The sequence below is a fragment of the Mytilus edulis genome, chromosome 1, assembly GCF_963676685.1.
Source record: "Mytilus edulis chromosome 1, xbMytEdul2.2, whole genome shotgun sequence".
NCBI lineage: Eukaryota > Metazoa > Mollusca > Bivalvia > Mytilida > Mytilidae > Mytilus > Mytilus edulis.
In genome coordinates this window covers 2,452,237-2,466,799 of record NC_092344.1, presented here as the reverse complement: position 1 = coordinate 2,466,799, position 14,563 = coordinate 2,452,237, and the positions used below count along the sequence as shown (strand labels likewise).

Sequence of the window (14,563 nt, the reverse complement as noted above, 5' to 3'; positions counted from 1 at the left end):
ATACTAATATCAATATTTTATGGCCCAACTTAATAACTTTTATATTTTTTTATGAGAAACACTGAATTTCATACACAATATAATTTTTTAATTAAATTGTAATTGATATAATTTCTTTACATTTTTTAAAATAAATTTTTTTTTTTAGTGCTAGATATTTAGTTGGTAGTTTCTCACAAGAACCTTAGTAAAACTTAAACAACTTTTAATTTCAAATGTTACTTTAATTGTAATTTTTTACTCATATGAATTGAACAACATAAAAAGAACATTAAAATTGAGAATTGAAATGGGGAATGTGCCAAAGAGACAACAACCCGACCATAGAAAAAAACACAACAGCAGAAGGTCACCAACAGGTCTTCAATGTAGCGAGAAATTCCTGCACCCAGTTTTTACATTTACATATGGCCCTTTATACTGTTGTAAAATCCAAACATTGTAGCGCACCGCGCGAATGAGCACTTCTCTTTCAAATCTCACCACTTCTCCCTATCAGTTTCAAAAAGAGAAGTCACTTCTCCCTATAATTCTGAAGTAGTGTGAGCCCTGATTCTGTAGGTGTCGCTGTTTCCCTTGTAAATATTAAAGTCTCTCGTGTACAATTTCCACTCTGGTAAACAACTCTCTAGTACTTTAAATATTTACTTATAGGTGGCAACTGAACTTTTTTAGACAAAAAGTGAAAAATAAACATTTAGCAATTAACAAGAAAAATGGAAAAATAATAATAATGTTTCTTAATCAGAATGCGCGACTCACAAATAAAGTCCCCCACAATAACGTTTTTTCATATTAAAACTTCGTCCAAAACAACAAATTTATGGGAAACATTATGATGTTCCTTTTTTAGCTCACCTGGCCCGAAGGGCCAAGTGAGCTTTTCTCATCACTTGGCGTCCGGCGTCCGTCGTCCGTCGTCCGTCGTCCGTCGTCCGTCGTCCGTCGTCGTCGTCGTCGTTAACTTTTACAAAAATCTTCTCCTCTGAAACTACTGGGCCAAATTAAACCAAACTTGGCCACAATCATTATTGGGGTATCTAGTTTAAAAAATGTGTGGCGTGACCCGCCAAACCAACCAAGATGGCCGCCATGGCTAAAAATAGAACATAGGGGTAAAATGCAGTTTTTGGCTTATAACTCGAAAACCAAAGCATTTAGAGCAAATCTGACATGGGGTAAAATTGTTTATCAGGTCAAAATCTATCTGCCCTGATATTTTCAGATGAATCGGACAACCGGTTGTTGGGTTGCTGCCCCTGAATTGGTAATTTTAGGGAAATTTTGCTGTTTTTGGTAATTATCTTGAATATTATTATAGATAGAGATAAACTGTAAACAGCAATAATGTTCAGCAAAGTAAGATTTACAAATAAGTCAACATGACCAAAATGGTCAGATGACCCCTTTAGGAGTTATTGCCCTTTAAAGTCAATTTTTAACCATTTTTCGTAAATCTTAGTAATCTTTTACAAAAATCTTCTCCTCTGAAACTACTGGACCGAATTAAACAAAACTTGGCCACAATCATCTTTGGGGTATCTAGTTCACAAAATGTGTGGCGTGACCTGGCCAACCAACCAAGATGGCCGCCATGGCTAAAAATAGAACATAGGAGTAAAATGCAGTTTTTGGCTTATAACTCAAAATCCAAAGCATTTAGAGCAAATCTGACATGGAGTAAAATTGATTATCAGGTCAAGATCTATCTGCCCTCAAATTTTCAGATGAATCTGACAACCCGTTATTGGGTTACTGCCCCTGAACTGGTAATTTTAGGGAATTTTTGCTGTTTTTGGCTATTATCTTGAATATTATTATAGATAGAGATAAACTGTAAACAGCAATAATGTTCAGCAAAGTAAGAATTACAAATAAGTCAACATGACCAAAATGGTCAGTTGACCCCTTTAGGAGTTATTGACCTTTATAGTCAATTTTTAACCATTTTTCGTAAATCTTAGTAATCTTTTACAAAAATCTTCTCCTCTGAAACTACTAGGCCAAATTAATCCAAACTTGGCCACAATCATCTTTGGGGTATCTTGTTCAAAAAATGTGTGGCGTGACCCGGCCAACCAATCAAGATGGCCGCCATGGCTAAAAATAGAACATAGGGGTAAAATGCAGTTTTTGGCTTATAACTCAAAAACCAAAGCATTTAGAGCAAATCTGACATGCAGTAAAAGTGTTTATCAGGTCAAGATCTACCTGTCCTAAAATTTTCAGATGAATCGGACAACCTGTTGTTGGGTTGCTGCCCCTAAATTGGTAATTTTAAGGAAATTTTGCTGTTTTTGGTTATTATCTTGAATATTATTATAGATAGAGATAAACGTTAAACAGCAATAATGTTCAGCAAAGTAAGATTTACGAATAAGTCAGCATGATAAAAATGGTCAGTTGACCCCTGAAGGAGTTAATGCCCTTCATAGTCAATTTTGACCATTTTTTCGTAAATCTTAGTAATCTTTTACAAAAATCTTCTCTGAAACTACTGGGCCAAATTAAACTAAGCTTTGCCACAATCATCATTGGGGTAATTTGTTTTAAAAATGTGTGGCGTGACCTGGCCAATCAACCAAAATGGCTGCCACGGCTAATAATAGAACATAGGGGTAAAATGCAGTTTTTGGCTTATAACTCAAAAACCGAAGCATTAAGAGAAAATCTGACAGGGTTTAATTGTTTATCAGGTCAAGATCTATCTGCCCTGATGTTTTCACATGGATCGGACAACCCGTTGTTAGGTTACTGTCCTGAATTGGTAATTTTAAGGAAATTTTGCCGTTTTTTGTTATTATCTTGAATATTATTATAGATAGAGATAAACTGTAACAGCAATAACGTTCAGCAAAATAAGATCTACAAATAAGTTTACATGACCAAAATAGTCAATTGACCCCTTAAGGAGTTATTGCCCTTTATAGTTAATTTTTAACATTTTTCATAAATTTTTGTAAATTTGTAGAAAATATTTTCCACTGTAATTACTGGGCCAAGTTCATTATAGACAGAGATATTTGTAGCAACAAGAATGTTCAGTAAAGTAAGATCTACAAACACATCACTATCAACAAAACACAATTATGTCATGAATTTATCCGTGTCCATTATTTAATATGCACAAGACCAAGGTGAGCGACACAGGCTCTTTAGAGCCTCTAGTTTAGATGTCTTGTGACAAACGAGACTTGAAGCAAGAAAGAAATGTCTGCTCAAATGAAGGAAAATAAAGAAGTCTGAAAATAAAAAGTTTATGATTTTTAGTTCATTTGTAGAATGAAAATCTTGATATTTTTATTTTTAAATTTATTTTTTTTAATGATTTTTCTACTGTAATAGGGGACTTCTAATGTGAGATGGGTGTAAGTTACCTGCGAAAGGGGACAAAGTCTATGAATTATGTTTTTTAATATTCAAACATATTTTAACTTCAAACATATTTTAACTTCAAACATATTTTAACTTCAAACATATTTTAACTTCAAAATCTTTTAAAAAAGAAATGGAAATACCATAACGATTCTGATTTTGGTTCTGTTGTTAACGTTATTTAGTTATATAAGTTATGAGGTCATATTCAATGTAAACAATAATTGTACGGTGAATATGCTTTTTTTTCCAAAAATGTACGTTTGACCTTGACCTCATTTTCATGGTTCAAATATTAATGTTAAGTTTTTGTGGTTTGATCTGTTTTCTTGTAATATAATCAATAGGACCACTATATTTTGTGTAAAGAAACACCATCATCAGGAAAAGTTTTTTCATATTAATGAATTATTAAAAATGAAATTGGTAGTGTTCCTTCCTATATTTTACTAGACTGATAAATATATATTTTACTCAGTCTCATGTCAAACAAGATCGGAAGAAGGTTGGTAGATTTCTGCGCAAATGCGGGAAAACAAAAAAATATAAAAAACAAGGTTAAAGATTTTAAGTCTTTTAGTAGAATGATTTTTTGCAAAGAATTTTTTTTTTTATTTTTTAATTAATTTTTCTACTGTAATAGGAAACTTAATCTATAACTTAGAGTTAGTACTTAGAATTATATGCAGCATTTATTGCATAAACTTTTTCTTCTTTTTACTGATAAAAACGTGCTAAGCACTAATTTTACTAATACTACATTCATGTACATGTACTATGCAGACAGCACATGCGTAAATCTTATTTCTTTAGTGCAGCAAGTTATAAACAAAATATTAATAAAATAATTAATTTAATGTAATTTCTTTTTAGCTCACCTGGCCCGAAGGGCCAAGTGAGCTTTTCCCATCACTTTGCGTCCGTCGTCCGTCGTCCTGCGTCCGTCGTCCGTCGTCGTCCTGCGTCCGTCGTCGTTAACTTTTACAAAAATCTTCTCCTCTGAAACTACTAGGCCAAATTTAATCAAACTTGGCCACAATCATCATTGGGGTATCTAGTTTAAAAAATGTGTCCGGTGACCCCGCCAACCAACCAAGATGGCCGCCATAGCTAAAAATAGAACATAGGGGTAAAATGCAGTTTTTGGCCTATAACTCAAAAACCAAAGCATTTAGAGCAAATCTGCCATGGGGTAAAATTGTTTATCAGGTCAAGATCTATCTGCCCTGAAATTTTCAGATGAATCGGACAACCCGTTGATGGGTTGCTGCCCCTGAATTGGTAATTTTATGGAAATTTTGCTGTTTTTGGTTATTATCTTGAATATTATTATAGATAGAGATAAACTGTAAACAGCAATAATGTTCAGCAAAGTAAGATTTACAAATAAGTCAACATGACCAAAATGGTCAGTTGACCCCTTAAGGAGTTATTGCCCTTTATAGTCAATTTTTAACCATTTTTCGTAAATCTTAGTAATCTTTTACAAAAATCTTCTCCTCTGAAACTACTGGGCTAAATTAATCCAAACTTTGCCATAATCATCTTTGGGGTATGTAGTTTAAAAAATGTGTCCGGTTACCCGGCCATCCAACCAAGATGGCCGCCACGGATAAATATAGAACATAGGGGTAAAATGCAGTTTTTGGCTTATAACTTAAAAATCAAAGCATTTAGAGCAAATTTGATGGAGTGAAATTGTTAATCATGTCAAGATCTATCTGCCCTGAAATTTTCAGATGGATCCGACAACCGGTTGTTGGGTTGCTGCCCCATAATTGGTAATTTTAAGGAAATTTTGACGTTTTTTGTTATTATCTTGAATATTATTATAGATAGAGATAAACTGTAAACTGCAATAATGTACAGCAAAGTAAGACCTAAAAATAAGTCACCATGACCAAAATGGTCAGTTGACCCCCTAAGGAGTTATTGTCCTTTATAGTCAATTTTTAACAATTTCATTGTAAATTTTTACTAACATTTTCCACTGAAACTACTGGGCCAAGATCATTATAGATAGAGATAATTGTAAGCAGCAAGAATGTTCAGTAAAGTAAGATGTACAAACACATCACCATCACCAAAACACAATTTTGTCATGAATCCATCTGCTTCCTTTGTTTAATATTCACATATACCAAGGTGAGCGACACAGGCTCTTTAGAGCCTCTAGTTTTTTTGTGTTATTGTACTCTACATTTTGGTTGAAACTATATACAGTGTGAAATATATTTAGATGTTTGGATGTTTGTTGAGAACATATATATTAGAATCTGTTCTAGGAAACAGTCAAGAGTAGTGCAAACCCTTCCAGAGCACCTGAGATCACCCAAAACTTTTGGTGGGGTTCATGTTGCTTAGTCTTTAGTTTTCTATGTTGTGTTTTGTGTAATTTTGTGATTATTTGTTTGTTTGTCTGTCTGTTTGTTGTTTACTTTTTTAACCATGACGTTGTCAGTTTATTTCTGAATAATGAGTTTGAATGTGCCTCTGGTAACTTTTGCCCCTCTTTTACTGCAGCTAAAGGTAGAAGGTTCCCTTGTACATGTTGTAATATTGTTCTCGGGAAAAGTGAGATATTGTATGAATCTTGTGTGGTCTGTATGGGTCTGAAAGAATAAATGTGTGAATGTTGCCTTGTTCTTATATCTCACTTGTAACAAAGCATCCAGTTAGTGTAGTTAAATCCTGTCTTGAGATTTTTGTCCATTACTAGTTTTGGTTACAGAGGATAAAACTGATCAATACCACTTATCGTTTTTATAAGAGTTATGCCACTGTATTACCTTATTTATTGATATTTTTTTATAATAGTTATGCCTCTGTATAACCTTATTTATTGATATGTATTTAGTTTCCAGATTATTATCATTACTGTATACATTTTTTGTATCACCTGGATCATAAATTACAGGTCAAGATTGATTTTGATGATGTTGATTATTACTGGTATTCCCCTAACCTGAGTCACATTAAATTTCTTTTATTTTTTTTATGTTATTAAGTTTTATTGAAGTCCTTTTTGACAAAATCTTTCTATATGTTGTGAAAGATAAAATACATAAACAGTTTACATTAAATTTGAATTAGTTTTTGGCATTTGTTTTTTGATAAAATGTTTTTTGCAAGCAGGTGTATCCATGATCTAGTATCTGTAACCATTAACCCACCTAATTTTAGTTTTGGAAAACATTGTTTCCTTTCTTTTTATGTTTATCCTGTTTCTTTATAAACTTACCAATTTATTTTTTATATCTTTGTTAAGTTGTTAAATTTCATATCAACTGATGCCAACATTTTACTCAGCAACCAACTTTCTGTTTGAAATATGCATTTCTTAAAATTTAAGTATTAACACATATTTAGGCAACACAATTATGTTACATGTACTTATAAGAAACCTTATTGTCTATTACACACTTTCAATATTTTTCAGCATTTGGGATTTATGCTTTAGACCAGATGGCAGTCAGTTGATTGTTGCTGCTGGTAACCGTGTCCTAGTTTATGACACCAGTGATGGTACCCTGATACAGCCACTTAAGGGTCACAAGGACACTGTGTATTGTGTGGCGTATGCCAGAGATGGGAAGAGATTTGCTTCAGGATCTTCAGATAAAAGTGTCATTATATGGACCAGTAAATTAGAAGGAATTTTAAAGTACACGTAAGTTATCCTAGCTGAGTAAAATTTCAGCATTTACAATAGATTTCAAGGTCATGGGGCAAATACGTCAATTTTCTAAAGTTCAGCAGTTTCTTTTTTTGATGAGTATAACTTTTTAAATAATGGCATTAAGAGCTTAAACAAAAGTTGTACACATTTCAAGTAAATTCACTTCATCAGTTGACAATTTATAATAAAATATTACATAATTGGCAAAATGAAAAAATCTGACTTAGAAATATCCATTTGAATTTATTTCAACTTATGTAAACTTCTTATACAATTTGACATTCTTACACATATTTGTAATAACAATTAACACTTTGATTATTTTAACAAATTAGCATGTTTAAGACATTTGATAATGAATTGAAATGATATGAATTATCACTTTAAGATCAGTTTTAATATATATATATAATACCATTATCTCTTCATATTGTAATTTTTCCAAACGGTTCTTTCAAAAAAAGTTATCAGTCATAAATGGTTTGACAAACTTTGACCTTTACCATTTTGAGTCTAAAAAAGGATAGATGAAATAAAAGACCACCTGTCAGAAAGGCCATACTTTTTATGTAGTAGGAATTGTTTCTTAAGACATTTCCAACTGTATATATTTCTTGAAGTCTTTGGTTAATATTTTTATTTACTATAGGTGCTTAACTTATTACAATGTTTTATACTATTGTTACCACACATTCAAGTTTCAGTAGTTTCAATGCATTTACCTCAGTGTTTCTAATGTAGTGTTAAAAATCTTTAACTATGTGAAATCATCTATGTCCTTGGTTTGAGGAAATTGAACTAATACACTAATTGTTTTATAATCATTTAATTAATTGTCATAATTACTTTTCACAGGCAAATCAACCATTGTTTGAATACTAGGATATTTAATGTAAAAAGATAACATAACTTTTAATTTTTTGTTTTTTTCAGTCATAACGATGCTATACAGTGTTTATCATATAATCCTGTAACACATCAGTTAGCTAGTTGTGCAGTCAGTGACTTTGGTAAGTAAGTCTCTACTAGAATAAGATAAAGATATCTAATTGCCAAACCTGAGTTTGAGCATCCACCTGTCAAAATATACAGTTAGAGTGGGGTGCTTATTTTTGCCATAATTTTCCATGTTTTTCTACAGTTTATGTTCAGGTCTTTATGTTTTTGAAGTATACTGATAGTTTTATATGAAGATAACATCAATTGCAAAATTTTCTGAGCTTGAAAACGTGTTTCTTTGAAAAAAATCATCTGAAAAGATAGGTTTAAGGCTATTTGAAATTTCCTGTTGTTTTGTCAAGGGGGGGGGGGGTAAATATTCGCTGTTTTTATACATCTATTTAAAACCAAATAACAGCTGCTTTAAACAATATTTATCAAAGCATTTTCCTAATAAATGACTAGCAGACATTTCAAAGGTGTAAAGATCTGAAATTTAGAGTAATCAGTCAAAGAATTACTAAGAAATACTTCTTTGAAATCATGTTTTTCACTCAGGTAATTGGCTGAAAATTGTTGCCCAATTTTCAGTCCTTTGCGGTAAGTGGCGAAACTTTGTCTAAGTTAAAATAATCATACTTGTAATAATTATATAATTTACCAACATATTTCTTCCATTTCAGCCATCCCCTTTGAAGTTTTTACACCTCAAAATCATAAAACGGTGAATTTGTGTCCTCTGGGAAATATGTGCACCCCACTCTACTAGCATAAAAAAACTCGGTCTGTTTAATTCTTTTGCTGTAATAGAAATTGAATGGTGCTATCAAATATTTACAAAACATGCCATTTGACAGTTACTAGTCACATGTTACTAATTCCTAACTGAAACAAAAATACCAGGAAGATGTATTTACAAGCATTGTATTGCAGGTTTGTGGTCACCTGAACAAAAGAATGTGTCAAAGCACAAAGTAAACAGTCGTATAACTTGTGCTAGCTGGACAAATGACGGACAGTACCTAGCACTGGGATTGTATAATGGTCTGATTAGTATCAGAAATAAGGTATGGTGTATATTGGTATATGGGTTTAATATTTATTGCAATTAACTAAATAATTCAAATGTACAAATATGGGTTTAAGAATTTTATTTTTGAATAGGTGTGTAAAAGTTGAAAAGTGCAGAAAAATTATAGAAATGCATGGTTTTATTTTGAACATTAATAAAAAAATATTTTCTTTCTGAAGAATTTCCAGTAGTATGATATATTTTTTTTAAGAATACTGTTGAAGTTTCTAGGAACATTTCTATAAATGTCAGACACGGGAATCAATGAATGTGTTTGTAGATAGATGTTTTTGTGTTCTGTTAAATTGACCTTTTTAAAATTTACACTATGATGACTGCTGTACCCATATTTTTGACTATTTTATTTATTATGTCTGTTTAGTTCACGCATCATTGTAAATATAACAGAATTTGATGAGACTGTCATCAAAGTGAGAGGGTTAGCGCTATAAAACCAGGTTTAATCCACAATTTCCTCATTTGAAAAAGCCTGTACCAAGTCAGGAATATGACAGTTCTTGTCCATTTGTTTTTGATGTGTTTTGTCATTTGATTTTGCTATTTGATTATGGACTTTCCGATTGGATTTCTCTGAGTTCAGTATTTTTGTGATTTTACTTTTTTCTATAACTATTTGCAATTTGGAACTTTTTGTCCTAACATATGATTATTTTGTTCATATAATTTATAAAATATTGCGAATTGAACTGTTTTGTCCAGCATTTATTGTGTTTTGACATGGTGATGATGTTATATTGTACAGGGTGGTGAAGAAAAGGTAAAGATTGAAAGACCATATGCAGCAGGAAGCCCTGTGTGGTCTTTGGAATGGAATCCTAGCAGGTGACAAATATAAAAATACTTCAAATACATTTGTACATACAGATTTTATTTTATTTTAAACTTTTGTTCAATTATCATGCTGTTATATAATACTGTTCAGTAAATCAGCCCCCCTAAGACTTTTTTTATTAATGATCCACAGTGCTATTGTAAAAGTTTTGAAAATATCTGATTTTGAGCAGAAAGATGAGTGCTCTCTTCACACCCAATAAGAAAAAAATGTTTGAAGATACACAAATTTAACAATTGAAGATTACAAATTATGACAATTGAAGATTACAAATTATTACAATTGAAGATTGTTTATGATTACCAATGGTATTGTAATTAGAATTATGTTACAGAAATGGGGCAGTAACTCCCCATTCACATTTCTCAAAGTAAGTGGTGTGTAACGGGACAGGGTCATAGGCTAGATGTACACATGTGTTTTGCTAGATGTGTCACACACAACATGATTGTTTCACTATGCAAGGCTTTCATTCTGGGAGTTTATCTGTTTTACTTTTATTGGATCAAAACTGAATAAATTTGATGCAATTTGTAACTAAAAATACAGTGCTATTTTGTATCTTTTAAAAGGCTAAATTAAAAAAAATGTACATTATTACAGATCACTAAATACTGTAAATGCACTTCATTATGAGCACATAATTGTTTGTATTGTAATAACACAATGGATACATATAAATGGTAGAATTGTATTTCAGTGGTTCAAGATTGTCTTACCACATATACCATGAAACTTTGATGCATTATGGATAACAATAGTCTTAATTACTATTACATTATCAGTCCTAAAAGTCAATCAGAATATCGTGATCAGTTAATATTAGTTTATCTGTTTAATCTTAGTTTTGTGTAGGAGAAGACAAGCAATCCGATTCCTCTTCAATTATAAGAATGACATCAAACATGAAAGGAGTAGGTTCAGTAAGACCCCTTTTTGGCCCCAAAATATAGCAGTTTTAGAAAATTGTGAAAATGTAATCGTTTAGATATTTATTGAAAAGTAGAATGATTCTACTACATAAATATGGACTGTTTTTTGACAATACAATGCACATATATCGGGTACTAGCATCATTAAGTCATGCTAAATTACTGAAATCTTCACAATTGTAGCATTTTAGTTAAATTTTAGACGGTTTCCGTCTTAAATGAAAGTGGCCGCATTCGTGTTCATTCATAATATTGAATTGTAAGTTGTATTTGATGATAATACATAATATATATAAAGGTTGAGGATGAACACGGATGCGGCCACTTTAATTTTTGACAAAAACCATCTGAAAAGTGACGATTTTGGCATATTTGATAGATTTTTCATATTTAAGCTTGAATCGGAGCGTTTTTAATGACTTATTAAGTTAAAATCTTTCACATAAACTAATTGAATCAATTGAAATAGACACTTTTAAAAGTGTTTAGAAAGTGTCTAAAATCTTTCGTTAGATGAACTTGAAAATTGAGGCCGAAATCGGTCCTTACTGGACCTACTCCTTTGTACTTTTATTAGATTTCAAATTGTAATTTCTGCTATGTTTTGGAACCTATGCATAAAATGTACAACTGTTGAAGGAATGCAATTTTGAGATTAATCTAAACTGGCTTTCATTTAGTTAAAGTTAAATTTATTTTCCATTATTATTTTGTCATGTTAAATTTCCAGAGCAGAAGTAGGTATGGACAATTTTCAGCTCTTTAAGTTTAAGTTTAAAGTTAATTTTACATTGCAGGAAGTATGCTGCTTTACTTGCTTTACCCTCTCAATGTTATTTTTTGATCCTGGTTTTTGACTATTGTACATAGTCTGATTTGAACCATGTATTTGATTTATCAGTCTTTCCTTTGTCTTGTATCAATCTATGTTGACATCTCATAGCTAATTAGAGCTTTGCAACATCAAATATGCTTGACCAAGCCTTAACAACTATGACCCTGGCTTATCAGCAATGTTATAATTTTGACATTAATTGAAATGTTCTTCTTACAGTTTGCTGTTTTAGCAATAAAAAAACTATTGCTTATATTATGAATTTATCTTGAAAATATACACAATTTTATAAATCGATTATCAGATTTTTATCATTTTGAAATATCAGCTATACCAAATATAAATCCTTTTTCAGCTTGTATGCTATTCTCACTAAACAGAAAGTTTCATATTGTGACACTCCCATATGCAGGAAATAAGATTAACATATTATGTTTAAAAGAAAAAAAATCATGAAAAGTTTCAATCTTATAAAATGATTGAGATTTATATTAGTGAGTGGTTAAGTATGTCAAACTTACTTACAGTTGATAAAATCTATTTATGACCACTGGGACCTATTTTTGATTCAATCTTATTTTTACTGAAAATTGGAAGTTTTTGGTACATAATGAATAACTGATGACAGGTTTTAATACAGTACAAATTGATTTTGTAGAGATGAACCATATGATATATTGTCTGTTGCTGACTGGGGACAAAGATTGTCCTTCTACCAACTCTCTGGAAAACAGGTGAGATTCTTCTAGGTTTAAGAGCACTCCTGACTTCCTCTACCAAGAAAATCTGATTGCCACAAATAGCACAATAGTGTTGAAAGTGGCCTTAAACACAAATCAATCAATCAATACTTGACAATAAAATGTTGTTGTAAAATGAATGCATACCTGCCAACTTTTTAAAATGCCCATGGGGGTTTTACGTGCAAGATGACTGTCATAGTCCTTAAAAACCTTTAAAAGGCCTTCAAATACATTTAAATGTTGTTTTTTGGCTTCTACATACTTTTACATGCCTAAAGTCATTGTAAAATTAATTGTTTTGTTTAAAATTGTGGACAAAATTGCTCTTTCAAAATTTCAATTTGGGAGCCTCCATGGGGGAAATCCCCCGCAAATAGTGACAGTTGGCAGGTATGTGAATGTGCTAGTTTTCTATAAAATCTGCTTTTCCTGTGTTGAAACAAGGTCATTAACTAAGTAAGCCCCCTTTATACCATTTAGATCACAAAGAAGGAAATTGAGGTGGTCAATTATTTACCTAATGTTCTTTTCAATTCTTTGCATTAGGAATTATATGTACGGTATGTTTATTGTATTTTCAAATGAGTTATTTGGCTTTTTCAGAATACATTTTTTTTTAAGCCTTCGACTTTAGTCGAAAAAGCAAGACTTAGCGATCCTACATTCCAACAGCGTCAGCATTGTTGTTGGCGGAGGCGGCCACAAATATTCACTCTGTGGTTAAAGTTTTTGAAATTTTAATAACATTCTTAAACTATACTTGATTTCTACCAAACTTGGACAGAAGCTTGTTTATGATCATAAGATAGTATCCAGAAGTAAATTTTGTAACCGTATTTTACTTATAAATGGACTTAGTTTTTCTAACGGGGAAACATTACATTCACTCTGTGGTTAATGTTTTTTTTAAATTTTAACAACTTTCTTAAACTATCCTGGGTTTGAACCAAACTTACACAGAAGCTTGTTTATGAACATAAGATAGTATACAGAAGTAAATTTTGTAAAAATAAAATTCCTTTTTTTTCTGTATTTCACTTATAAATGGACTTAGTGTTTCCACTAGGAAACATTACATTCACTCTGTGGTTATGGCTTTTGTCGAGCCTACAACTTTTGTTGCAGAAAGCTCGACATAGGGATAGTGATCCGGCAGCGGCTACGGCGGCGGCGTTAGCTAACTTCTTAAAAGCTTTATATTTTAGAAGGTGGAAGACCTAGGTGCTTCATACTTTGTATATGGATGCTTCATGTTACGAAGTTTACGCCAGTCACATGTCTAATGTCCTTGACATTATTTTCATGGTTCAGTGACTGCTTGAAAAAAAATGCAGTTTTTTTGTAATGTTAAATTCTCCCTTATTATAAGTAATAGGATAACTATATTTGGTATATGCATGCCTTGCAAAGTCCTGATGCCCGTCAGACAGTTCTAACTTGACCTCTACCCCATTTCATGGATCAGTAAGCAAGGTTAAGTTTTGGTGGTCAAGTCCATATCTCAGATACTATAAGCAATAAGTCTAGTATATTCGGTGTATGGAAGGACTGTAAGGTGTACATGTCCAACTGGTAGGTGTCATCTGACCTTGACCTCATTTTCATGGTTCAGTGGTCAAAGTTAAGTTTTTGAGATTTGTTTTTTTTTTTATATAGTACTATATGCAATAGATAACTATATTTGGTGTATGGAATATTTTATGATCTATATGTCAGTCATGCAGGTTTTATTTGACCTTGACCTAATTTTCAAGGTTCAATGCTCAATGCTCAGTGTTAAGTTTTTGTGTTTTGGTCTGTTTTTCTTAAACTATAAGCAATAGGTTAACTATATTTGTCGTATGGAAGAATTGTTAGCTATACATACCTGCCTGGCATGGTTCATCTGACCTTGACCTTATTTTCATGGTTCATTGTTCAATTTTTCTTGGTTAATGTTAAGTTTATGTGACAGTTGTAATAAAGCTTTATATTTAGGACTATCAGCATAATATCAATGATAAGTAAAGAAGGCGAGACATTTCCATGTGTGCACTCTTGTTAAAATTTTAATAACTTTCTTAAACTATCCTGGGTTTATACCAAACTTGGACAGAATCTTGTTTATGATCATAAGATAGTATACAGAAGTAAAT

General features: G+C 31.8%; 1 protein-coding gene across 8 annotated transcripts in view; it reads left to right on the top strand.

Moving 5' to 3' along the window:
* Nucleotides 1–14,563, top strand: part of LOC139521616 (intraflagellar transport protein 122 homolog) — a 41,260-nt gene that overhangs the window by 1,903 nt on the left and 24,794 nt on the right. For 4 of the 8 annotated variants that reach the window (XM_071315124.1, XM_071315120.1, XM_071315102.1 and 1 more), the window contains exons 2-7: nucleotides 6,815–7,045; nucleotides 7,988–8,064; nucleotides 8,927–9,060; nucleotides 9,829–9,908; nucleotides 10,253–10,288; nucleotides 12,344–12,419. In XM_071315124.1, the coding sequence (XP_071171225.1) occupies nucleotides 6,815–7,045; nucleotides 7,988–8,064; nucleotides 8,927–9,060; nucleotides 9,829–9,908; nucleotides 10,253–10,288; nucleotides 12,344–12,419 (634 nt within the window). The remainder of the gene's footprint in view (nucleotides 1–6,814; nucleotides 7,046–7,987; nucleotides 8,065–8,926; nucleotides 9,061–9,828; nucleotides 9,909–10,252; nucleotides 10,289–12,343; nucleotides 12,420–14,563) is intronic. The other 4 variants (XM_071315135.1, XM_071315128.1, XM_071315115.1 and 1 more) reach the window with 1 other exon arrangement.